The following is a 27,462-nucleotide window of genomic DNA, read 5'->3' as shown; positions in this document are numbered from 1 at the left end:
CGGATTTATAGAAAAGGGGATCCTACTATTCCGTCCAATTACTGTCCAATTGCTATAATGGATGCTACATATAAAGTATTTTCTATACTACTTCTATACAAGTTGAACGTTTTTGTTCGAGAACGAGATATATTTTCTCATTTTCAAATGGGTTTTCGTAAGCAGATTGGGACCGCCCTCAATGCCACGGTTCTTGCTCATGTTTTAGAAGCCTCCAAAAAAACATCTAGCGGTCCTGTGTATATGGCTGCATTGGATCCAAGTTCTGCGTTTGATTGAGTAATACGCAACTTGTTGTGGGCCAAAATGGTACAGTTGGGTGTTCCCGCATTTATTATCTACATGATGGCCATGCTCCATAGAGATACTTGCTATAAAATCTGTATCAATCAGAGAAAACTATGCACAAAGTTACAACACTAAAAGCACAATAAGCCATACAAATCAATTACAGAGGAAAGGCCAAACAGAAAAACATGGTCTTTTTCAGCGAGTCGAGGACAGGGTCAGGTTAATGCTTCACAGTGCAGGGGGCAGGGGATTCCAAACCACTGGAACCGTACTCTAGAAGGCACCATCCTGCAGCATTGGATGACTAAGCCCTTTGCCCAGTGAGGTGCATCCCCTCTGTGGACATTAGGGTGTGTGTGGTTGCCCACCGGTGCACCAGTGACTGCAAATACATTGGTCCAGTCCCCTTCTTAGGTTTAAAGGCAGGGCTCAAGTTGAGGGTGCACGCGGGTGGACGGAGTCCCCCCACTTTTTTCAGTAGTCCCTCCACTTTTTTCAGATGGCACCTTGATATTCTAATTTCTGGCGGTACCACATTCAATTAGTATGTCAATGAGCCCCCCCCCCACTTTTTTTTAAGGACTTGACCCCTCTTTAAAGGTCATAATGGCAGCTCATGCTTCACCAAGAAGACTATGTTATGTTACGTTAAAGGTTCTCACACCACACACTGTTGCCACCTGCCTGGTCTCTTGGCGCCCTGGCGGACCTGTAATGCAAGGAAGGAGGGAGGCAGGGGGTGCTATGAGATCCCATTCTGTGTGTACCCTTCCGTATGCAAAGTAGTGTGTTGCACCGAATACTGTGGGGCACAGGCTCCTCGAGGCAGGGGGCAGCAGGGTGTGACCATAGAGCATAAAGGGGTAAGGCGTTCTGCGAGCATGAGGGCATTTTCATTTTCATTCATGATAACTGACAAATCATAGTTAACCATGTTTTGTCCATCATCAGCAGTGGATGCCTGTATTTTGTCTGTGATATTTACCATGCATTTCATCAGGGAATATTGCAGAGACGGCCTCTAAAGCATATGAAAACTTTACAGACGAGACATCTCTGCCTATTAAATTCAATAAGTAGCACTTGCTTTTGCAACGGCGAGGCCTCTGCTACTTCTTCTAATAGCAGGGCCTTTTCTGACTTTAATCCGGTTTCATGTGTTCTGCATCACACGTCACCATGAAGGCTCACTCCTAAATATCAGGGACTCATCCCGAGTTGGGCAGTATACCGGCTGGGATACCGCCCAACTTTATTTGCGTTATCGCCCACCTCTCCGGCGGTATTAGCGCCGGATAACGGGTTGGGTACTAACTGTTACTCCCCATTGCCCATTGGGTCCATTGAACCCAATGGGGAATTTTCAGTGCAATTACCGTGCTGTAATTGCGCCAAAAATTGTCATTTTTCCGGCATGCTTGGGCCTGATCACTATTTGGGTGGTATCCTGGCTAGGATACCGCCGAACATTGTCAGTGTTAGCGCCCACCAGAAAATGGGCATTTTTTCCTGCGTGTTTACCCCAAGCTCTGAGCTGCAGGTAAACACGCCAGACTCAAGATTGGACAGACCCTTAAATGCGGTGGTAAATCCATTACTGCAGCATTTAAGGGCTAGTGCCCAGCTCATGATCAGGACAGTCTCAATCTCTGCAGTGGCGTAACACAATATTTGGGGGGTCCCCTGCGAGCCATGCTGAGGGGCCTCTCCCAACTCGGCACCAAATCACGGTTCGCGCTACACTCTGAGCTGGCCTAGATTACCCCGCTTGCGCAATATGCATGAACGTGCTGCTGCAGGGGTACACTGCAAAATGCACTAGGAGAAAGATATAAATATGTGTTTTAATGCATTATACAGTATACTTTCTGATAAGAATTGGCTAAAAGGCAAAAGCATTTACAATTGTTTGTAGGGTAACACCAATCCAAAAGTCGAATACATGCAAGTCACCAACAGTGCACAGGAACATTAATGCTTTAATTAATGTAATGCTTTGCTATTAAAAATGCCATGCCACAATGAAAACACGTCCAACTGGCTGCACAATGTAGATAAGTCTAGACACGTAATAACATATTGCAGTAAAGTATGCCAGGCCACATTTAGACATACCTAGACTGGTTGCACCAAAATGCCAGTCGAAGCAATAACACTTATCATGATAATTTTATCACAGATGCTCAGAAAAACATACAATGCTGCAGGAAGAAATGGCTAGAAGGGCAGCACCCAAATACCAGTCTAGCCAGGTAATTACACTTAGCGGGACTGCTTTATCAGAGATGCCCAGCCAAACTAAAAAATTACTAGACTGGCTGCACCAAAATGCCTCTCTAGCCACTAATACCATCATCACCATCGTTAAAGCTTTATACGGCATAAAAACCATTAGCAAATTTAAAATGATCCAAGTAACACAATAAGTTACAAAACAATACATAATAGAAATAATTTCATACCCACCATTCCAGAATTTATGACACCATCGTCAGATAGCACATTATTGAGGAGAGGACGCTTGCAGCCTCTCTGTTAAAAAATTATTCCCATAAGTCTTTGCCTCAGTATCCAGGCCTGACACATGTACCTTGCAGATGCAAAGACAACTTTCCTATCTAAAGAACGCATTAACAATTGCATGGCATCTTTAGTAGTACAAACACTTTGTTTGATAAATAATGAGTAGTAAGACAAATTAACATAAAATATGTTAATATTTGATCAGTGGAGCTGCTCAGTGGACATAGTCCAGATCTCGTGATTGGCCATGATCGAGTGTGCCATGCCGTGTGTAAAATCGTCATTCTCATGCTTGCAAACAGAGAGTGCTCATGCGGCAGGTGAATTTCATCCAAGAGCCTCATTAAGTTCCCTGTCATTACACTAGGGAAACAGTCCAGCACATTCTTCCAGGAGGCTCGTTTCGTTTCCAACTTTTCCAGGGATTTGCATTTGGCATTTGCTTTAAGCTCTGCTTTTGAAGACTTGCAGCAGTCCAAGGGATTATCCAAGAAGGCTCTCATGTCCCACATTAACAGTACTTTTTTACATGGGCCAACCAATCACAGCCCTTTGCCCCCTCCAGGAGTAAGAAATTCATCAGGGCCTCCGGGTATGTTATTAACCTCAGAGAAGTCCACAATCTCACCCAGTAAAGCACACGTTTCAGGGCAATCTGGTCGGCTATGGAAAAGACACCAAAATACATTAACACCAACGAAGTTGGAGCACTTGTACGCAAGAAAAGAGGTTTTTTCAAAAAACGTGTTCTCGATACATGACAGAGCAAACGATTTGGTATAACCCCACAGCTCCGACACATATTGAGCTACAGGCATAACTTGCTTATCATAGAGCTCCAAGGCTGGTGAAATTGCCCCACTACCGTGGCTTTTGAAAAAAGAATGAGTTCCACCACTATATTTTCCCAACTCATCTTGGCCTTAGCCAGGTGATCAGACCACCCCACTGATTCATGGAATCTGAGTCCCAAGTAATCAAAGAATATGACTTGTTCCAGAGTTGTATCTTCTACCATAATACTCAGGGGGATGTTTTTCACAAAGGGATGTTTAAAAACCAGAACCTTTGTTTTTTTAGCATTTAATTGAAGGCCAGGTTCGCTACATTTACTCATAAAAATAGCTGGTCCTGTCTATAAACCTTTTGGGGAAGTAGCCAAGATGACCGCCTCATCAGCATAGAACAATGTAGGCCATCTCCGAGTTACAATTCTTGGAGGCTCGAGAGCACCCCTTTCTAATGCATCTATTATACCGTGTATATAGATTAAGAAGAGAAGTGGCGCCACAACACAACCCTGGCGCACCCCTCTGTTCACAGCAAATGGTTTTGATTGCTCCCCCCTTGCTCCATAGCGTACAGATGCCTCAGTTTCTGAGTATAGCAATTTGATAGAATCAACCAATGATATAGGTGCATTCTGTTCACTTAATACCCGCCAGAGTGTATTTCTTGAAACAGAGTCAAAAGCTGACTTCAAATCCCTCAAAAATAGCATACAGTTTAGTTTTTGCTAGGAATACATATTTTTGGATTCATAAAGTCAGAAGAAAACAGTGATCCACAGTGGCTCTGAAAGCTGGCTTGCGCTTCTGTGGTAATCCCAGCTTCATCTGCCCAGAATTTGTATGTTTAGATTTTAGAATTTATCATCTAATCTGCCCTGTCCTGAGGAAGACGATTGTCAAGCTTTCTCTCTCCTGCTACGGTGAGAGACAGACAGCTTAGACACTGTTATTTTTATCGTCAAAACTACCTGCGTTCAGATACCAGGACAGCCCACGATACGGTTGGGAGCTGTACTAGGTACTGGTTGTTGACTACTTTGGTCAGATTGGAGACAAGCACAGGTTTTGCTGTAGTATATGTTGATGCTACCCCACTTGTCTGTTTTCAATAACGAATTGGTGGGCTTGATTAAGGCACAACCTTTTCTATCCCGCAGAAAATATTGAATATTTTGATCTGCGTGGTTGTGTTGCCTTGTATAAATCCTCAAGCCTCACTAATTAATTTTTGCATATATTTTTTTCCCTTTTTCCCCTTGCCTGTTTCTATTCTGGTTACAAAATATCCCCTTGTTTGAATACAGATTGGGTACCAACTGAGGATTTTTTCTGTCTATGGATGTTATGCACTTTTGAATTAAGTTATGCACAATGCACTTATGCTTACATCCTAGGATGGCTATTAAAATAATATGCACTTTAACTGGATACGTTCAGCATTAATTATGTGTTTTTATGCTGTTTTTATTATGTGTATGGTAATTGAATATGTGTTTATTAAAGATTGATTGAATACCTTTCTATGTTCCTTGACCTGGTCTATCCCCATATTTAGCTCCTTCACAGTGGGCAGTATATTCCACTGATTGATTCTATGGTTTTGTTCGCATGAACCCCTTTTCCCCCTTGGTGGGTGTGTTCTGCTTTGGTTCTCCCCTGGGTTCATGGTGTTGGGGACGCCTATTCTGGATTACATGTTATGTACAACACGTTGTTGCATAGGCTTAACTTTGTTGGTAATTCCTCGATTGAGGAATTGGTGGCCTGGCTATTGCCGAGTGATGCTACCCGACAGCTCTTTACTGTCCCTTTAAACTTCTCTTCCTTCTCTCTGTATTTGCCCCACATCATTTACTATGGCGGTATCAGATTCGGTCTTCTTCTCAGAGGAACAATTAGCAGCAGCTATAGGGGTACCTTCGTTTTTTGACAATATAGTTGCCACTATGGGCATTGGCGATAACTCCAATATCACCAGTGAAACTATTTTAAAGCTCAGAAAGAAAAAAATTCCGCACAGAGATGCATAGTCACCTTCTTACGGAATATTTGAAAAAGAACATCATTCCACAGGGTTTAGTAGTCCGGTTAGAACCCTGTGTTTTTGTTGACAATGTAGATTATAAACAGGCATTCTCAGGTGTGGCAATTAAGTGTAGTCGAGATTTAATGCTCCTTACCATCAATATAGCACTCAAGAAGAGTGCGCTAATTGGGGATGAGATTGATAGAGCTGAATCGGCATTTGCCCTAGATACCTCTGTTGCCAATATAAAAGAAAAATTGGAACTCATTGAAAAACAAACTAAGGAGTTTATCAAGATAACTACTAATAAAAAAATGGATAAACTGAAAAAAGACCTCTTGGCCTTCACTAAGGAAGGCACATTCCCTTATCTTAATGCTGACTACAAAGGACCTGGATATTGGTCCAACTCTGATCCTCAAATGGGCCCTATATACCACAATAAAAGGGTCACTTTCTCGGACACGTCATCTGATGGTAGCCAGTCCCACCCCAATCGGGGTAGACATAATAGAGGCAACAGAAGGAATAGAGGACAATATAGAGGTAGAGGAGGCAGACAGTACTGGCAATTTCCCCAATATGGTCCTCCGCCTCTCTTTGCCCAATATGGCCAGAATGCCCCCTTTCCCACCCCCAATCTTCCTTTTCCACTTCCAGATCTAGGACCACCACCGTTAGACAACCAATTCCACACCAGGTGGCGGACCTACAGGAGGTAATACCTAAGTCATCGGTTTATAATATCTCCCACAGGACTCTGAGTCCTCTTGAAATGTCCCCACTAGAGAGAGGGTTCTCTTTCGTACCTATGCAAAATCCATCCAAAATGAATACGGAGATTGAACTGCGTAGCTTGTTCCGCAAAATTAGACTGAGAGACTTTTTTGGCAAGAACGACAAAGAACACATTAATGAAGGCTCTACTAGCCCATTCAGGAATAAGTCTAACTTTACGCCCAGTCGGAATATGGTGTCAGATGAAACGGTGATCTTTGAAAAAGCTGTCCTTAGGGACTTCAATTTATTATATAAACGAATCACTGAGCATCCACACACACCCAGTTTCAATTTTTCTCACAAGGAATGGGAATGCCTGAGGAAACTAAAAGAAGACTTGTCCATTGTGATCAAGCAAGCAGATAAGGGGGGTGGCATCGTTGTCCTAGATGCCACCCAGTATGATTCAGAAGTGATGCGCCAACTTAATAATCCCATGGTGTACCATAAATTGAGTGGGGATCCCACTGAAGGAATTAGTAAAGAAATCAATGCCATTTGCACCACAGCACGCAAGGCCAACATTATCAGTGAAAAGGAATTTTTATTCCTTACGGACAAGGGAACTAGAGTCCCCCTATTCTACATACTACCTAAAATACACAAAGACCTTTTCAATCCTCCGGGTCGCCCCATAGTTTCACTCTGTAGCTCCATACTAGAACCATTGGGACAATTTCTCGACTATTTTCTGAAACCTTTGGCATCCAACACTGCGACTTATGTAGCAGATACTACAGATGCCATTAAACATCTCGAAAATTTACCTTTTAATCCAGAACATGAGATGTTAATTACTCTGGATGTAGAGTCTCTGTACTCTGATTCAGCTTTTAGAACTGGCACTTACTAAAAATTATTTTAGATTCAAGAATTCCTACTATGTACAGGTGAAGGGTACAGCAATGGGGGGATCCTTTGCCCCAACTATGCTATCCTCTACATGTGGCAATTCGAGAAATCGCTCATATTACATGAGTACAATCCATTCTTTGCAGCTATACGTCTATATAAAAGATATATAGACGATATTATCATGGTTTGGGATACCACCAAAGGGGACCATACCATCTTTCTCCCCTGGATTAATTCTCTTAATCCACATATTAAATTTACTATGACCTCTAGCAACATCTCGCTTCCCTTTCTGGACTTAACAGTCAATACTGATGGTGAGCATATTTTTGTGAACTTATTCCGCAAAGCTACAGACCGCAATTCTATTTTGCGGTTTGATAGCTTTCATCCCAAAGCACTCAGAGAAAGTATCCCTTATGGGCAATTTCTGAGAGCAAGACGGAATTGCACTAGAGTTAGTGATTATTCTACTCAGGCTGATATCATCACAACCAGATTAAAAGCTAGAGGATATCCGGATCATCTACTTAGACAGGCTCGCAAGAGAGCTAGATATCAGCATCGAGATATATTTCTTACCAAACAGAATAGACCGGATATCACTAGTCAACGCATTGTATGCGTAACCACTTTCAATTCTTATCATAAGGAGATCAAAAAAATGATTTATAAACATTGGCATCTTCTTCAACTTAATAATCCAGAATTGGAACAACCTTTGTTTGCCTTCAAAAAAGGAAAAAACCTTAATAACTGGCTGTCACAGGCAGATCGAGCTAAACCTATCTCTCGACAACCCACATTACCTGCACAATGGGGTTTCCAACCCATTATGGGACATTTCCCATGCGGGTTCTGTAATGCCTGCAAATCTACTACAGCATGCTCTACAATATGTATTAATGGTAAAGTCTGGTCCCTCAAGCAACATGTGACATGCAACTCTTCCAATGTGATCTATGTTATAGTCTGCCCTTGTAATAAATCTTACATAGGCAAGACAGCAAGACCCGTCAAAACTAGAATTTCGGAGCACAAATCAAGAATTCGGATGAATACCCACAATGCTCCACTAGTGGCCCATTTTCTAGAATTGAGCCACAACTTTGATGATTTTAAGTGGTGAGCATTGGAACGAGTTGTGGGAACTGATCGTCTCAACACTGCTACTAGATTGGCACAGAGGGAGCAATGGTGGATGTACCAGACCGACAGCTATCACACTGGACTAAACCATCAAGAAGAATGGCTCCAGTGCGTGATTTGAGAACTGTGTTTCATTCGATTACCACCACCACCCCTTATGCACTGTCTTCATCTGTACCCAGAGGATGGTTACCCACCGCTCAACATTGGGGTATGCACTGATGTTTATATATTCTTACATTACATGCATCAGACAGTGATGCTGTAATAGTCTAGAGAGTTTTATTATTCGTTTATTTATCAGCTTCCTGTGATGCAGCATTATTGCTGTTAATTTGGTGGCTTCTTTCCAATAATGGCACGATATTTAAGGCCCCTGCTTCAAACTATTATTTCTGTGCGTGCTGCCCCTGTGGAGGGGACAAACCAATGAAGCACTGTTGCTTGACTATTTGTAGCGGTCAAGATGCCACACTGGAGAGAGTACATTAGCCTTGTTACCGCTTTCTCTCTCTTGTTCTTTTTACCGCTTTCCCTCTCTTGTTCTTTTTGCCTTTCGGCATTGCTTCCGGTGATTTGGGGGCTTCTCTGCAATAATGGCACGACATTTGAGGTCTCTGCTTTCAGGTAGCATAAATATGCGTTCTGCCCCTTTAAGTTACTAGACTAAGGAATCACGGTCACATGACAACTTGCGTTATTCACGTGGCACGATGAGGCAATATTTTAGTCAGTCAAGATTCCTCCTCGAACTCGAAAGCAGCTGATTTGAACTGCGCTTCGATACGGCTGCAATTCCACACACGGAGCCGGCGATATCCTGAGGAACCCGGCCCTATTACGGCGGCAGTTCCACGACCGCCGGGGATCACGCCTTATGTGCCGACGCGGTAAGATTGGATGCTCTTTTGTTTTCGTTTTGGATCCCTTTCCCTGTCGCTGCTTCACTTGCCGATTTTCTCGGACTCTGAGGGTTGTTCCCTTGCGGATACCAGGGGAAGAAGAGGGAAGGGGGTGGGCCAGACTCCATTGTGGGAGTCTTTTCTTTCTTTCTCTCTCCCGTCTCCCCCGCTAAATAATGGCCACTGGAGATACATCGATTGAATAGGGGACCTAGCGTTCAGGAATATCTCCTAGAGTAGATTTGTATTACCTGAGGGGAATGATATTTAGAGCTTTTTTTCGTACTTTAGCCATTATGTTTATCACCAATGCCCTCGAGACTGAGGGTCCGATTTTGGGAAGGAAGGATACGTTTGAGCCCACACGATTTTCTCATGGTTCTCTTTTATAACCCTTTCCTACCTTATTTCCTGTTCATCTTTTTCTCTTTTTTCTATGCAGGATCTGGTCTGCACAAGATTACCAGTTGATGGGATTTTCTCTCCCCATCTAGCCTGAACTACTGTGCACCCGGACAAGACTCTAGGGGTGTACCACCAAGAGAATTTTTTTTTCTCTACTTTGATGGTTATTTTTCGGACACACTCAATAGGAACTTTTCCCTTTGAAGGTATGGAAATGTAACTTGTCTATGTATTGTACTGCCGGGATGCCTCTCACTCTGCATTCTAGTTTAATTGCCACAGGGATGGTAGTGGATTCTCAGATTGACTCTGGCTTCCCTCTCCCTATTCTGCCAGGTTGGACTACATAATCTTGTTAGTATATTCATGGCACTGACATAGGGACAATATGCCCCCTTGTCACTTTCCCTCTAATTTATTTGGGATTCCCCTTTTCTGACTAACTAATAGATTATGGGGCTTACCCTGGATTATTATTAAGGATACCAGGATCTCTAACTGCGTGGAGGATGCTACATGCGTGGTTGCTAGATCAGTTCAAGGAATGTTTTTAATCATGTAATCCTTATGTATGCCTTTGATTTATGTGTTGCCTTATATCTGTTTTTTCTCTTTTCTTCTTCTTTTTTGGTTTTTTATAAATCCCTCTTCGATGTATCCCTTATTTCTGAACATTACTAAGATGGAATATATTGAACATCTGGGTGAATTAAGGAAGAACCATTTGAAGAAGATTGGACACATGGAATAATTTCAAAGACACTTTTTGTACTACGTGGCCATAGATGGCTCTTGAATATTTAAATGTAGAGAATTTGTATGTTTAGATTTTAGAATTTATCATCTAATCTGCCCTGTCCTGAGGAAGACGATTGTCAAGCTTTCTCTCTCCTGCTACGATGAGAGACAGACATCTTAGACACTGTTATTTTTATCGTCGAAACTACCTGCGTTCAGATACCAGTACAGCCCACGATACGGTTGGGAGCTGTACTAGGTACTGATTGTTGACTACTTTGGTCAGATTGGAGACAAGCACAGGTTTTGCTGTAGTATATATTGATGCTACCCCACTTGTCTGTTTTCAATAACGAATTGGTGGGCTTGATTAAGGCACAACCTTTTCTATCCCGCAGAAAATATTGATTATTTTGATCTGCGTGGTTGTGTTGCCTTGTATAAATCCTCAAGCCTCACTAATTAATTTTTGCATATATTTTTTCCCTTTTTCCCCTTGCCTGTTTCTATTCTGGTTACAAAATATCCCCTTGTTTGAATACAGATTGGGTACCAACTGAGGATTTTTGCTGTCTACGGATGTTATGTACTTTTGAATTAAGTTATGCACAATGCACTTATGCTTACATCCTAGGATGGCTATTAAAATAATATGCACTTTAACTGGATACGTTCAGCATTAATTATGTGTTTTATGCTGTTTTTATTATGTGTATGGTAATTGAATATGTGTTTATTAAAGATTGATTGAATACCTTTCTATGTTCCTTGGCCTGGTCTATCCCCATATTTAGCTCCTTCACAGTGGGCAGTATATTCCACTGATTGATTCTATGGTTTTGTTCGCATGAACCCTCTTTCCCCCTTGGTGGGCGTGTTTTATTTTTCAGTCTAGTCAGGATGATCTTACCAAACATATTCCCTACAGAATCTGATAATGAGATGGGACGATAGTTCTCTGGGAGGACCCTCGCCCTTTCTTATAAATGGGGACTATGATCGCCTTTTGCCAAGTCTTTGGACTTAATCCAGAGCAGATAGCAGCGTTAAACACCTTGCATAGAGTTGCAACCCAGATCATTAGTTTATCTTTATAAAAATCGACCGGTATCAGGTCAGGGTCACCCGCTTTACCCGACTTATGGGAACACAGGGCATTTTTGAACTCTTCAGTTGAGATATGCCACTTCCCAGGCATCATCCAGTCGTTTCCTTTTTCTCTAGGGAAATCCCTATTAATGGGTCTGAGCTCGCATACAGGCTAGAGAAGTATCCCCACCACACGTCTGCAGAAATATGGCATTGCGAGAATAGGTCGGCATTTGTCTCGTTTGATGATACCAATCTCCAAAAGCCAACACTATTTCCCTACACAGGGCTTCCCACCATGATTTGACGTGCTGCTTTTTTCCCTCTAAAGCAGGGCCTTGTATTTTGCCCTAGAATCTCAAAGGTGAGTGGTGCTTATCAAGGGCTGCACCAGATCTTTTACCTGATATTATAGCTTTCTTAGCCCTTGCACATTCCCGGTCATACCAGGGATTTGTTGCCATCCCCTTTTTATTTGATCGACCTGCTGCGTATTTTACGAATGGGATTAATTTCCTGCCTATTAATTCAAATTCTGCGATGATGAATCTATCAGGCAAGCTATTGCTATGGATGTTGCCCAAGTTATCTGTAATGGCGTCATATACTTTTGGTTTTGCAGCTCTATCTGTCCAATTAACCCATTTTATTATTTTCCTTACATTGGGTGAGGTTGTCAGGGATTGATTCTTAACAGAGCCATGCTTCAGAGGCGATATTAAATCCCTCATGCAAAGTTTAAGCATAAGGGGATAATGATCACTCCCACTTCTTTCTGCCACTTTAAACGCTAAAACCTTAGACCAGCTACTGCCTGTAATAAATATATAATCGATACGTGACGAGCCATTACAGCCATTAAATGCTATCTTTGCAGGCTGGTCAGCTGGCAATCTGCCATTACAAGCCCTCAGGTTCAGATTAGCGATAGCACAGGCTGATTCCACCATTGGCTTGTGGACCCTTTTGGGTGGGGGGGCGGCCCAAAGAATAGGGATAGACCAAGCTATATCTTGGTCGTCCGATAATTCTGATAATTCAGAAGTTTCTTTCAGGGGTTCTAGCTGAAGGTTCATATGTACAGCAACAACGCTGTATTCGCTATGGAGTTTCAGCAGTATATCTCTGTCTGGGACCCCATTATGCCTATTATAAAAATTAATTAGTAAAAATTGATCTGACCCTTTTGTTGCCACCGAGAGAAGTTGGAGGTCCGCCAAATGAGTTTCTACACTAACCACCTTCCATTCAACTTAGGCATCATTCCATATCTGAAGGCCCCACAATGGTCTTCCCCTTAAGCCCCTGGTAGCTGAGATCCTATAGTTTGCATATCCCTGGAGATTCACAGGGCTTAAAGCCCATGTTTCCTGGAACATCAGCACCTGATGTTTTCTTGCAAAACTGCACCAGTCCGGATTGGATATTACTCTATTTCGGCCTGCCATATTCCAGAAAAGAATCTTCAATGGGTACGCAGACACTACCTCATCACCTTGGCCATTCGGTTGGGCAACCTGTCCCGGTTACTCACACTTAGCCTCAGGCCTACTTCACTTCTGCACCCCGTCCCAATCCCATCATAACACACTGTCAGCCTGAACCCAGCTCCACTAATGCACCAGAGCAGGCACCAAGTAGCTAAGCGATAGCTAATGAGGTCAATTTAATCAATGCCCAATTTGTGGGACTATCCCACTTAGGTAGCTCTACGCATAACAGATCATTACTTTTAATTGAAGAGAGCCATGGAATGATTTCCCAAATTGCAAACAGTCTGGATCAATTTAAGAAAGGGCTGTCGGCCGTTTGGGAAAAGTTCTTCCAGTTTTACCAGCTGGCCAAGAGGCCTTCATGTTCCTGGGTCAGAGACAGTTATTGGGCAATGGCGCACTTTATTTTTCACATTAGCGATGTGCTTCGACATTATGAGACCAGATGTGTTATTAGAGTTGGAATTGTTGGCACAATAGATGTTATTTAAGGCCCCTGGGACATCGTCATTTCCCGGTTGCTCACTTCCCATGAGCAGGCTAGATTGCTCCTGTACGTGGCCATTCTTTTGCCTCTGGATATTTCCCTTCCCACCTGAAGCACTCACCTGTGCATCCTCTCCTCAATAACCCCACAGCTGATCCCTCTTGTCCAGCTAACTACTGCCCAATTTCCATTACTCCCTTTTTGCGGAAGCTCCTGGAAAAGCTGTCTATCTCCCAGCTTAACCTTCTTGCTGACTATGTTGGCTCTCTCCATGACCACCAATCTGGATTCAGAGCTGCAAGAAGCACGGATAATGCTCTCCTGAACACCCATGAAGACCTTCTCTCTAACCTTGACTCTAACATTCCCTCCGTCCTCATCCTTCTTGATCTCTCCTCTGCTTTCGACACGGTCAACCATACCATCCGGCTCAATCGTCTTTGTGACAACCTGGGTATCATCGATCAGGCTGTGGCCTGGCTGACCTCTTTCCTTTCTGATTGACTCTCCCAGGTAACACTTGGGTCCTTCCTATCCGCTATCGCCCTCTCTACATGTGGTGTTCCCCAGGGGTCTAACCTCTCGCCCTGGCTTTCCAACCAATTACTGGCAACCCTTGCTTACAGCATTTCCATTTTCTGCTCAAACTTCCAGTGCTATGCTGATGACACCCAACTAATTTTCAGTTTTCCTTCAGCCACCTCCTCGCCTTCCCTCAATTCTGATTCCTTAAACCGGCATTCAAAATTGGTGAGCTGCCAACGATCTTTGTCCAAATGCCAACAAAACTGAGATCCTCCTCATTGGTACACCTTCACCATCCTTTCCCCTCACTCTCTGGCTGGCCTCCGTTGGCCCTCCTACTACGCCTACCTGCGAGGCTAAGAACCTCAGGCTCATCTTGGACTCCACACTTTCCTTCTCCGCACACATCTCTGACATCTCTAAAAAGTCAAACTTCTTACTGCACTTCCTTAGAGGTACTCTGCCTTTCCTCTCCTTCCCCCAGAAGCTCACTGTCTCCCAATCTATGGTTCTCTCCAGGAAGGACTATTGTAACATCCTCTTTCTAAATATACCTGCCTCCACTCTTTGGCCTTTACAACTGATCCAGAACAGGACTGCGAGACCTGTCCTCAGCCTGAAGCCCTGGGATCGTATCTCTCCAGCTCTGACATCCCTTCATTGGCTCCCAGTGGACGCAAGGATTACATTTAAAACCCTCTGCATTGTCCACAAGGCTTTCTGGGGCCTGGGTCGAAAATACCTTCAACTATCCCTCTGTAAATACCACCCTTCTCGAGTCCTTCGCTCGTCTACTTCTAACTCCCTCAGGGTCGGTCGTTTTTCAAAGAAACAAGCTGGAGCAGATCTCTGTCTTCGGCTGGGGCCTCCCTTTGTAACAGCCTCCCAACCACCCTGAAACTTGAGGAGAACCATCTCCGGTTCCGGAAGCACCTCAAGACCTTCCTCTTCGCTTCTGCTTTTGCCTCTCTTCTCCCCTGCGGATCTGCTTCTCTCTCTCAGCACTGTGCACCTGGCCACTCCCTGTCCTTCGGGCCCAGGTACCTGTTCAGTCTGCCTTCCTCCTGCACTGTCTCTGGGCCACCCCTGGCACTGGGATCTGTATCTGCACCCATACAGTCCCCCACTCTTCTTCTGCACTCATAAGAAATACCCTATCTGACTGATCATGCACTTGCCACTTGTCTGACTGCACTACCACTTTTCACTGAATTTATTTATTTATTTCACTTACTATTTATTCTGTTCTCTCCTCTGTTCCGCACTCTCCACTTCTCCTCTTCCACGCACTTTCCCCCTTTCCCCTTTTCCATGCACTTGTGCATTCATAATGTCACTGGGCCTAGTAAGATCGCTATATTTGTTCTCCCCTGTTCCCCTCCCTTTGCTTGGTCGCGCTCTCAAACACTTGTGTATGAGCGCAATATAAATAAAATATCATATCATATATCATATCATATCATATTAGTATTACTTTTGAGCCCTTTATCGATAGGGCCCCTAACTTCAACCTGCCTTGTGTATCCATTGGCCATATCATTAGATATAGTGGCTGGTGTTAAAGGGACAAGAGTTCTCAGTCTCAAAGGTCCACAAAGGACCTGCAATCTTATTGGCAAACTCCACCCTTGTCAAGCGCCGGTGTAGTTTCTTTCTCATAAGCCTTTTCTTACGCCCACCATGCTGTTTAGGTGAGCAGCCTAGTAGGGATAATTCAAGGCCTGCCTGACGCCTCTAAAGGAATTGCACTAATACCACATATCATGCCTGCTTAACCTGGACATGGATGACCATTATGACTTATTGCACAATCCCTGTCCCACCCCCCCAACACATCCCCTCTACATCCCACCTCCTGTCCCAACCCCCAAAATCAGCTTCTCAGCCCTAAATTACCTCCACGTCCCTTTTAGTTGTCCCAGTGCTTCTGTATGCGGCTCCTTGCCTCATAGGTAAGTACTGGGATGAGGAAGAGTGGGACTAGGAGTAATGAAGATTACAGGTAACTAAACCAGGCATTAGCTCCAGGTCCCTCTATCTCATCCCAGTACTTGTGTATGAGGCACAATGCCTCATACACAAACACTGGGACGGGGAAGAATAGGGATATGAGTAATGAAGATTACTAATAAGTAATCAAGGGATTAAACACAAGGAGTGGTGCAACAGCATTAAGCTGGCTGTGCTTCACCCGTCCCTCCAACCACCACTGAAATTTTGGGCTATGTTCACTCGACCTGGCTGATCTACAGAGCCGTTGCTGGACAGAACAGGACACAGATGTTAAATGGCACCTGGGTTTCGCTGTTAACAAAGGCCCGGCAATGACTAACGTAAAGCATTTTACTGTTAGTACCTGCATTCAAATGCATAATTTTTTAGGCAATTGAAATCTTAATGTGGGTTTAGTACTTTCATGCCAGGGAAGTGATTGGACAGGTAGAGAGAGGACAGGAGACTGCTTATTCTCACAGCAGTTTTGTAACGCTCACCTGATTCCCACAGAGGCGCTGATCCCGGCTGGGCTGCTATTGTTTCTTCAATTGAGAAGCGTAGAGCTCGGACAACTCTCAGGAATGGGCTTCCTCTTAACGAATGTCTGACTTGCAGGGTAAGTTTTCTGCAGGTGGAAGAAAAAGGGTTAATCAGCGTTTGATGGGATTTCTTCTCCCACCAATCGCCAGTTTCTCCCACAGCCTAGCTTTCTACTTGTCTCGGCGAGCTCTCACCTTAGCCGTATAAATACTGAGCTCTCCATCCTGCGTCTGGTGCAGGGGTGCGTGAATTCCAGTTACGTCACTGGATGAGTTCAGTGTTAAGGGTCAAGTCTTTTGCGGCCTTAGTTGTGGCACTGGTGCTGGGATGCCTAAGAGCGATGCCGCCATTACTGCACGAGCGGATGCCTGTAAGTATACTGTAGTCTTTAGGCTTTAAAAGATGGGCACCTCAATAATGTCCCTTTTCCTTTGTTTCAGGCCTCGGGATGCTGTGGGCGTAGTTTTCCGTTGCCGCTGCATGTGCCGATGCACGTAAGTATAATGATCGTTGGCCTCTTTTAATGGCACCTCTAATAATGTCCTTTTTCTAGTTTTCAGGTGCCGGGATGCTGCGGTTGATGCGGCCGCTTCTGCGCGTGCAAAAACTGGTAAATTAAGATGAATGCGACTGCCTTCACCCGAACCCCTTTTTAATTATGTCCTTTGCCTTTCAGGTGCAGAGAAGCTGCCGAAGAGAAGGCCGTGATTAGCTCCGTTGCAATCACGGATGGATCAGGTAAGCGGGCGCGGCTGCGAGCGAGTTGCACTTTTCTAACCTTATGTTTATTCTTTGCAGGTTTTGCCGGTGACTGGATTCCGGGATCTGGTAAGTATTGTTCTGTGTCTTTCTTCATCCACAGGTTGCTGCACGGAAGCTGAAGATGACTCTGGACCTGGAATGCAGGAGCCAACTCGGTGAGCGTCCTGCTGCTGCTGCAGAATAACGCGAAGCACGTGTTTTCCATCGGGCGTGGTTTAAATAGCAGAGAAGTGCTTCCAGTGTGTGTTCTTCCACCGGTTCCACCCAGGTAAGAAAAGAGTTCCTGAATGGAGGGAATAGTTCCTCCCAGCCCTGATGGCTGGGGACTTCAACCAGACTGGATTGTTCTGGGTAAATATGCAGCATGGTCTGCCTCAGGTAAGTCCACCCAAGCATTATTACACTGTTTATCAATATGAGCCCGGCGCCTATGGCTCCGGGACTGAAACCCTTCATGAGCCTGGCGCCAAAGGTGCCAGGACACGGTCCAATGGGCCCCTGTAGGGGTCTGCTGGGTCCGGAGTAGTGGAAGACGGGTCTGCTTCCGAGGGCGCTGGGCCAGTCCTGGCCCCTCGGGAGTAGCGCCCATGACAAGTTTGTAAGTGGGTGCTTTCAGACTTAACGGAGAGTGTGTAACCTTCAAGCTGCACTACAATAGTCTCACTAGAAGGCATAGAGAAGTTAGATGCCCCCACACAAATAAATGTGCCCCTCACACACCACCTGTGAAATTAGCACCTCTCCCAACATTAGCTCCCTCTCTTGTCCTATTTCTCAACCCTCTTGGCTCTCGCTGTCTCGTCTGAATGCACCCTTGCCGGTTGTCCTTCCATAATGTTCCCCTCTCCCTTCCACCCTCTTCTCACCTCTCCCCTCCAACTTTATGGTGCTCTCTGTCTCTCCTATCTTTTCTAACTGCTTCCCTATTGTATTGACTATCCTGCTCTCCTCACGAAATCTTGTAGGAAGAAGTTTAAAAAGGATATCCTGGTCTCCAACCCAGGCCTTCCTATCGCTGGCACCTATACAAGTGCCTCCTCCAAGGAAACTCTCACTGACATCCTCTTTGTCGTCCCCTCGACAGACCTATGGACCCTATATATGGTTGCTGTGCTCGCTCCTTTCTCTTCCTCTCCTATTAATGGTGGCACCCGGTGTATGCCCTCCTCGGCTCCTTCCATTCCTTAAAGGTCATCATTAATGTGCATTCTAATGGGACCATTCTGGTCCAAGGCCCTCAGGCCAACCTTCACCTCTTTGATAGACGCTTCAAGCGCCTCATCAATTTCCTTTTTTCTCCTGCTGTCCCCTCTCCCCCTTCCACGGCCTCCTCGCCTCCCTCCCCTGCTGCTACCTCCTTGGCTACCTTGCCCTCTCATTCCCTTTCTGCCCCCCTTCGGGCTCCTTTCACACCTCCACAGGGCGTACCTCTGATCTGTACCCCCCGCCCCGAAAGGTCCTTCAAGGATGGCAACCTCTGACATCTGCCGCCTTCTGGAAGAACTTGACCTAGATGTCCTTGGACTCACCAAGAGTCTGTCACAAGCTTTGACATGCTCCTCCCTGACAGCTACAAGATCTTCTCTGCACCCAGGTCCAACCGCTCCTGAGGGGGGGTAGCCCTGAGCTTCCCGAGTGGATTCCTGCCTCTGTCATCCATATGCAGGCCTACTCCTCTTTTGAATGCCTCCTCTGCTGGCTCTCTCTCTCCCCTAGCCATTCCCTTACTGTGGCTACTATCTTTCAGCCACCTGGTCAGATTTCCTCCTTCCTCTCTGAATGGGCGGACCTCTCCTCCTCACTCCTGGCCTCGACCACTCAACTCCTCCTTCTTGGAGACTTCAACATCCACCTGGATGCCACCTGTGCTCCCTCTGGACTCTTTCATGACCTCTGTGACTCTCTCTCACTCACCATTCTCCCCTCTGGCCCGACTCACTCTGCAGGGCACACTCTTGATGTTCTGATGTCCTCAGACCTTCCCCTTTCTATCCCTCTCACCACTCCTCTCTCCTGTAGTGATCACTTTCTCCTTTCTTCCTACCTCACCCTCTCTACCCCACAGGCTAAGCCACCTCCATCACTGCCACCCACCTTCTCTGTCATCCGACCCATGAAGCGTGTATCAGTTGAGGCTTTCGCCGCCACTTTCTCACTCCCCCTCCCCCTTTGGCTGATTCCCACCCTGACACAGCCCTTTCCATGCTCCACTCTGCTATATCTGATACTCTTGATATCCTTGCCCCTGTCATGAGGATCCGCCTAAAGCCCAAAGCCAAGTGCAACTCCTGGTACGACTCAGACCACGTCGGCCTTAAACGAAAGTGCAGGGTGGCTGAGAGGAAATGGCGTGCCTCTTGTACATCCTCCGGCAAACTGGCCTGCGGCCTGCTCCAAACGCTATACCGGCTCTCTGTCCTCACCAAGAAGAGAGCTCATATACAAGCCCACATCTCTGCGGCATCTAATAACCCGGCTGAACCCTTTCAAATCTGCAAGGAACTGGCCAATACTGCTGCAGTCTCTACCCCTCCTATCCCTTCCAAGGCCCTCTGCACGGCACTGGCTTCTCACTTCATCTCTAAAACACAGGACATCCTATGCTCACTCTCCTCCTCTCCCTCCCTCCCTATACTCCCTGCTCTTCCTCTGACCCCTCTGCAGCCACCTCTCCTCCCTCCTTCTCTGCCTTTCCCCTGTTCTCTACAGATGAGGTTTCTAGACAAGTCTGATCTATGAAAGGCTCGACAAAACAGGTTCACCCCTGTTCCTCCAAAACCATCAAGGACCACATTGACACCCTGGCTCCTGCTTTGGCTGACTTCTGCAACCACTCCTTCGCCACTGGAGTCTTCCCATCCTCCCTGAAGCATCCCCTTGTGCACCCTCTTCTTAGGAAACCCTCTGCTGATCCCTCCTGCCTGGCCAACTATTGCCCAATCTCCACAACTTCCTTCCTGGGCAAGCTCCTGGAGAAACTGGCCATCCCTGCAGCTCTCTGGCCAGCCTCTCTTGGCCCTCTTTCTGCTCCTACCTGCAAGGCAAAAAACCTTGGGGTCATCTTCGACTCCACACTCTCCTTCTCTCCTCATATATCTGACGTCTCTAAGAAGTCACACTACCAGCTGCACCTCCTCAGAGGTATTCTTCCCTTCCTCTCCTTCCCCCAGAAGCTCACTGTCTCCCGAGCCCTGGTTCTCTCGAAGCTGGACTACTGTAACAGCCTCTATCTTAATCTGCCTGCCTCCACTCTCCGCCCTCTGCAACTCATCCAGAACAGAACTGCGAGACTTGTCCTTGGCCTCAAGCTCAGGGACCGTATCTCTCCAGGACTGAAATCTCTACACTGGCTCCCAGTGGCTGCAAGGATTAAGTTCAAAACCCTCTGCATTGTCCACAAGGCCTTCTGCGGCCTGGGGCCTAAATACCTTCAACTCTCTCTTCCTAAATATCTTCCTTCCCAAGCCCTTCGCACATCCGTCTCCAACTCCCTCAGGGTCAGCCGCTTCTCGAAGTAACGAGCTGGGGGTAGATCTCTCTCCGTGGCAGGGGCCTCCCTCTGGAACAGCCTTCCTGCCTCCCTGAAACTTGAGGAGAACCATCTCCGGTTCCGGGAGCACCTCAAAACCTTCCTCTTTGCTTCTGCTTTCTGTCTCCCTCTCCCCTGCTAAATTCTTCACTGAAACTGCACTGAATCTGCAACTGGGCCACCCTCACCGACCTCGGTTCTGGGCCCAGCCACTCTCCACTTGCACTGCCTCCCTGGCAACCCCTGCACTGTGGGACTGTCTCTGTATCCCTACAGCCCCCCCTTCCCAGCACTTGTCTGCACTTACCTTGCACTTGCCACCAGCTGGCCCTATTTATTTATTTTTTATTCTACTTACTTTGTACTGCACTTCCCCCACCCCTTCCCCTTGCACTTTTTCCTTTCCCCCTACCCCTGCATTTGCGCGGTCTGAATGACACCTGGCCTAGTAGGATCGTTGTCTGCCTTCCCCTTGTTTCCCCCTCCCTGCCTCGTCGCGCCTTGAAACACTTGTGTATAGGCGGGTTACCAATGCCATATCATATCTCCCAGCTTAATCTCCACACTGAATCTGTTGGTTGTCTTCATGACCATCAGTCTGGCTTCAGAGCTGCCAGAAGCATGGAAACCGCTCTCCTGAACATCTGTGAGGACCTGCTCTCCAACCTTGACTCTAACATCCCCTGTGTCCTCATCTTGCCTGATCTCTCTTCTGCCTTTGACACTGTCAACCATGCTAAACTGCTAAAGTGTCTCCGTGATAACCTAGGTATCACTGGTCAGGCCCTGGCGTGGCTAGTGGCTGACTTCCTTCCTCTGACAGACCCTCCCAGGTCCAACTTGGGTCCTTCCTCTCTGCCATCTTTTTCTCTACCTGTGGTGTCCACCAGAGGTCTAATCGCTCTCCCAGGCTGTTCAACCAATACCTGGCACACCTTGCCCACCGCATTGCCAGTCTCTGCCCCAACTTTCAGTGCTATGCGAATAACACTCAGCTCAGTTTCAGGCTACCTTCAGCCACCTCTTCCCCCTCCCTCATCTCTGACTGTCTGTCTGCTATCCAGGAGTGGTGTGCCGCCAATGACCTCTGCCTTAATGCCAGTAAGACTTAGATTCTCCTCATCGCCACACCCACTTCCTCCTTTCCTGTAGCTCTCTGGCCGGCCTCTCTTGGCCCTCTTCCTGCTCCCACCTGCAAGGCTAAAAACCTAGGGGTCATCTTCAACTCCACACTCTCTTTCTCCCCTCACATCTCTGACATCTCTAAGAAGTCACACTACCAGCTGCACCTCCTGAGAGGTATTCTTCCTTTCCTCTCCAGAGCTCTGGTTCTCTCCAGGCTTGACTACTACAACAGCCTCTTTCTTAATCTGCCTGCTTCGACTCTACGCCCTCTGCAACTCATCCGGAACAGGACTGCGAGACTTGTCCTTGGCCTCTAGCCCAGGGATCGTATCTCTCCAGGACTGAAATCTCTGCACTGGCTCCCTGTGGCTGCGAGGATTAAGTTCAAAACCCTCTGCATCATCCACAAGGCCTTCTGGGGCATGGGGCCTCAATACCTTCAACTCTTTCTTCCTAAATATCTTCCCTCTCGAGCTCTTTGCTCATCCACCTCCAACTCCCTCACGGTCAATCGCTTCTCCAACAAACGAGTTGGTGGTAAATCTCTCTCTTCGGCTGGAGCCTCCCTCTGGAACAGCCTCCCCGCCCCCCTGAAACTTAAGGAGAACCATGTTCGGTTCCGGAAGCACCTAAAAATCTTTCTCTTTGCTTCTGCTTTCTCCCCCCCTCTCCCCTGCGGAAGTCCTCACTGACAATAAGACTGCACGGGTTACCTGACCACCCATCTGAACTCAGGCCCTAGCCCTGCCAGTTGCATGTTTGCGCTGCCTCCCTGGCAACCCTGCACCTAGGGACTGTTTTTCTGTATCCCTACAGTCCCCAAACCAGCACTTATGTTTGCACTCACACTGCACTTGCCACCAGCTGGCCTTGCTTTATTTATTTTATGTGATTATTTATTATCCCATGTACTGCACCCCCCCACACTTTTCTTTCCCCCTTCCCTTGCACTTGTGCAATCTGAATGACACCTGGCCTAGTAAGAGTGGTGTCTGTCTTCTCTCTGTTCCTCCTTCCTTGCCTCTTTGCGCCTTGAAACACGTGTGTATAAGTGCGTTATAAATGTCATATCATATCATATCATAACATTTGAAGGGAGAGCACCCGCCCCTCCGAAATGTAGGTTTTGTTGCGCCCCTGAACATAAGCGCATACATCCTTCACCATACACACAGACGCATAACCAGCCACCCATACATTTAAGTGTGCACCCTTTCACCACACAGGCACACCCAGGCAGCCACCCATAGGTTTAAGTGTGCACCCTTTCAGCATACAGGCACACCCCCCAGGCAGCCACCCATAAATTTAAGTGTGCACCCTTTATCATAGACTCACACAGGCAGCCACCTATACATTTAAGTGTGAACCCTTTCACCATACACTCACACACGCACACGTCATGGGGTTGAGGGGAGCCCTATTACTTCCAAAAAAAAAAAAAATTCTTTTTGAAGTCACTCTGACTTCATCAAGAAATTATTTCCATTAAGGACCGAATCATAATGGAACTAATTTCTTTATAAGGGCAGAGTGACTTCAAAAAGAAACTTTATTTTTGAAGTCATAGAACTCCCCCCACCCCATGACATTGAGGCCTCCAGCTTAGAGGTTTCCATGTCATTGGTGGGGGGAGCCCTCGGAGTTCAAAAAGAAATTGTTTCTTTTTGTTGTCACTCTACCTTCATAAAGAAATTATTTCTGTTACGCTGTCCAAGGCGGACCCCCTCCCAGGACATTCAGTGGTGGGGCTCACAGCACCGTGGGGGCTGCGGGGGCCCCTGTTACACCAGTGCATCTCTGGCGGTCAATGCATCACCAGTAGCAAGGCCCTGGTCAGACTAGAGCAGCAGAAATGTAAAAAGAAAGAACCTGGAAACAAGCATTCTTCACCTGTGCCCAATGAGCTGTCGAACTTCACACCCATCACAATTCCACCGCCATGACACTAAGAAAAGAAATCAGGACCCTGGTCTTCAAGGCGCGCCAAGGCACACCCTGCAATGCCATCGAGCCCATTATCCCTCCTGGCAGTAACTCTATATAGCCCACCCCCTGATGCGCACCCACACCTCTTTCCGGTTCTGTTATACGTTTCCCACTAACTGTAAATGTAGACAAAATGGTTTGCCAACAGGAAATGCTATGTGGTAAGGGCTGTTCTCTTCTGTAACCATTCGGTCGTATAGCTCGGTGGCAACGCGCTTTCTGGGAACAAATTCGACATAGAGTACCACAGGTTCGAATCCCGGATTAGCGTTTAGGTATTACGCGCTTTATAAATAGCCAGTCATAATAATGTGCGCTTGTCCCTCTTACTGATGTGCAGTGTTTGGTTGAGTCGCAGAGCTAGGTTTTCATTCAAAATTCAGACTACCCACATAACTTGGAACATAAATGTAAAAGAACGTTTTTTGTTAATTTTAAATATTATCTTTATCCGGTTTGACGGTCAGATATTCCAAACAACAACTATTTGGCACCAGCTCATTATGTGACCATCTCCCACACTCCTAGAAAATGTGCTCTCTTTGCGATAGAATTTCCCATAACAAAACACTATCACGTTTCCCACCTCCCCGAGCATCCTCTGACGCTATTGGGCCAATCCCCAAGGACATGTGCACCGGCTTGCGATATTTACAGTACACGTGAGCAAAATGCGCCCAATTCACTGGGGCAGAGGAAGTGCACAGCTCCCTGAACTTTGGTGAAGCTGATTATGGGGAAGCATGAGAGTGCAACACCAAGATTCAGACAAGTGTGAGAACCTTTCTGCTCTGTTTTTCCTTTGCAAATCTGTTGCATTTTGCAGATAGGTAGTGTAAGCATCTACAGTGTGAGTAGGTGTCTTGCATCCTCCGGGAGTACGTTTTGCTTTTACGCACCTGCCCTTAAGGGAGCAGCAGAAAAGTGGATTATGGAGCACCAACGCATCACCTCTGATTTCATGGACACATTGTGTCCGCAATCCAGGTGGCAATCAATGCCTGTTCTCCACCTTCTCCGCGCCAGACCCGGCAGGGATGCAAGGGCTCCCTCACGAGTGGAGACCGCTATTTACATCACTCTCAGTCCCCTTACCTCTTGGCTTTGCCGCTAAAGCACACACTTAGTCAACTGAAAAGACCACCGAAGACAGGAATCGGTGCCAAACTTCTCTTAACTCTGGAATAAACGCCCAGTGAACTTGAAAGAACAAAAAGACCTCACAAAATTTGGGAGATGTTTAAAGAAAAGATCCGACCTTCGTAAGCAGGAATTACCACCTCAGACGGGTTAGCCTGTTGGCCCATTATCCTGAGTTAGGCGACAACTCGTGGATCTTATCATTGAACACTTCAGCAATTTGAGGATTCTAACACTTTAGTCAACAAAAAATGTAGATTCTGTTCAACCTGTGGTTGATATATTTTTTGTATCCTTCCTATCCCATCACACCTCTCCTCTCCTCATCCTTCTACCCCACCCCTATTCCTCTGCTGTTGGTAAGCTCTGAAGCAAGCATTTACCATATATGTTTGGCCCTTACAAATCATCAATTAAAAACATATTTATTTAGAATTCGTGCCAAAAGGGTGTTTTTGTGACTCAAGAAAATATATCTGCCCAACCAGGCACAGCATCCAATCAGGAGCGAGGCCAAAACTCTTTGGTCATATCATAGCCTTACCAACAATCCCCAGTCAAGATTGGCATGCAGTCTTGTGGAGCTATAGAGGAAATGTTCACACAGTGTCAGTCAATAAGTGGTGTGATACCATGGGTCTTCTCGTTTCCAAGCAACTAGCATGATGGGCATATGGGGCAGGCATCAGAGAAGCTAGAGCCCAATCAAGGAGGATCTTGGGAGGAAGATCTTCACTATCCTTGTAAGAGCATCTCACACTGATAGGTTGACTCCATGCAATCAACGCAACACTTTTCCAGCCCTGAATTTGGTATTACCAAAGTAATGCACCCTGGAAGGGGCAGTCTTTGTTAACTTTATTTGAGATTATTGACTGGAGCACCTGATACCAATGATTTTTAAAAGGAAAGGCCATGACTGGAAAAAGGGGTCGACAGTGAGACAGAGTCACCTGCTAACCCTACCCACCAACCTAAGTCAAACAAATATGGCTTCCATGTGCACCAGTGCCCCGCCATGCGCCTGAATCTAGTGTTTGCGCGACTTCACAGCTTACCTTTCGGGCTCGTACCCCGCCTGCAGCCGAGTGGCACTGTACCTCTGAGCTGCCGTCTCATGCCCATGTGGGTGCAAGGGCGAGCAAGAGTTTAGGGCAGTCACACAGGGCTGCGGCTGAGGCGACAGTGGTGGTGGTTCGCGAACATCCCCAACGATCAGTCGGTAGTCGTACTGTGACGGCTGCTGTTGGAGCGATTGTTGCAACTCCTCCTCTTGCTCAGCTGGGAATCGATTATACCGATATGCATCCATGCCTCGTGCAGCAATGCAAAATGCCAAACGGCTAACTCTTGAGCGCCCCGGCAGACAACAGCAAGTAAACCCCAAAAATCAATTCCAAGGCCCCTCAGGTCTTGCAAAGCTTCCTTTGTGGGACGATTGTCTTGCAAATGTCCCCAGAAGTCCAGTTTATTCTGATACGAAGATCCTCATTTATTTTTATATTTTTGGTGAGATTTTTGTAGAAAGTTGTACATTTGTTGTGCCAAAAAGTTGCTTTAGTAAAAGGAAAATCTCGAGTGGTCCAGTTCACTGGAAGCAGGTGGGAGCCCTCCTTGCTGTACCCAGAGAGACCCCCAGCTATACCCCCTCCAGGGGTTGCTGCGAGGGAAGGGGGGAGAGGTGTGCATGAGAGGCTGAGCAGGAAGGCTGGAGCCCCAGGCGGCCGCTGCTGCCAGCTCGGCCTGTCTTTAAAGCTTCTCTCTATCTCTTCCCAATCCCTGGGCTGCAGACGTCAGTTTGCCAAAGCGGATTGAGCCCTTCTGAACGTAAGCTGCAGATAGCTGGGGAATTTGCACACTTGCAGTTTCCCCGTCCTCCTTTGCACACACTCGCGCACCCAGCGCGTCAGGGTTGGGTCTCCACCCACAGCTCACAACACCAGAGGGATAGGTGCCGGGAAGGTAAACACTGTTGATGTCACCAGCTCGCCAGCTGTACCTGTGCTGTACACTCCCCTGCAGTTCAGCACAGCTCAAGAAGTCGACCCAGCCACGGCAACCACAGGTCGCCAGCGAACCCCGGGTCCCCGAGCAATGAGCCACCTGTCTCTGTATCCACAAACACCGCTCATTGCCAGCTGGAATGAGGCGCGCGATAAAATCAGCAGGGTTGGCAACCATAGAAGCCAACTTTCATGTCAGGCTTCCTGCCAGCCAGGCACGAAAGTCAGATGCTAGGTGCCAGTTTTCATATATATTATTTAAATGTAGGTTATTTGTTTTATATGGTGCCAACATGTTTTGTGTGTACAGCTTACACACTCCAGG

General features: G+C 46.5%; 1 protein-coding gene across 4 annotated transcripts in view; it reads right to left on the bottom strand.

The window, feature by feature from the left end:
• IMPDH1 (inosine monophosphate dehydrogenase 1) overlaps positions 1-26,916 on the bottom strand; it is a 971,605-nt gene extending 944,689 nt beyond the window's left edge. For 2 of the 4 annotated variants that reach the window (XM_069629570.1, XM_069629571.1), the window contains exon 1: positions 26,193-26,912. In XM_069629570.1, the coding sequence (XP_069485671.1) occupies positions 26,193-26,446 (254 nt within the window). In that variant the 5' untranslated portion in view covers positions 26,447-26,912. Of the gene's footprint in view, positions 1-26,192 lie in introns of all 4 variants that reach the window. The other 2 variants (XM_069629569.1, XM_069629572.1) reach the window with 2 other exon arrangements.
• Between the last annotated feature and the right edge of the window lie 546 nt (positions 26,917-27,462).

The sequence above is a fragment of the Ambystoma mexicanum genome, chromosome 12, assembly GCF_040938575.1.
Source record: "Ambystoma mexicanum isolate Mex_15411 chromosome 12, UKY_AmexF1_1, whole genome shotgun sequence".
NCBI classification, from domain to species: domain Eukaryota; kingdom Metazoa; phylum Chordata; class Amphibia; order Caudata; family Ambystomatidae; genus Ambystoma; species Ambystoma mexicanum.
This window is presented reverse-complemented; position numbering and strand designations above follow the sequence as displayed.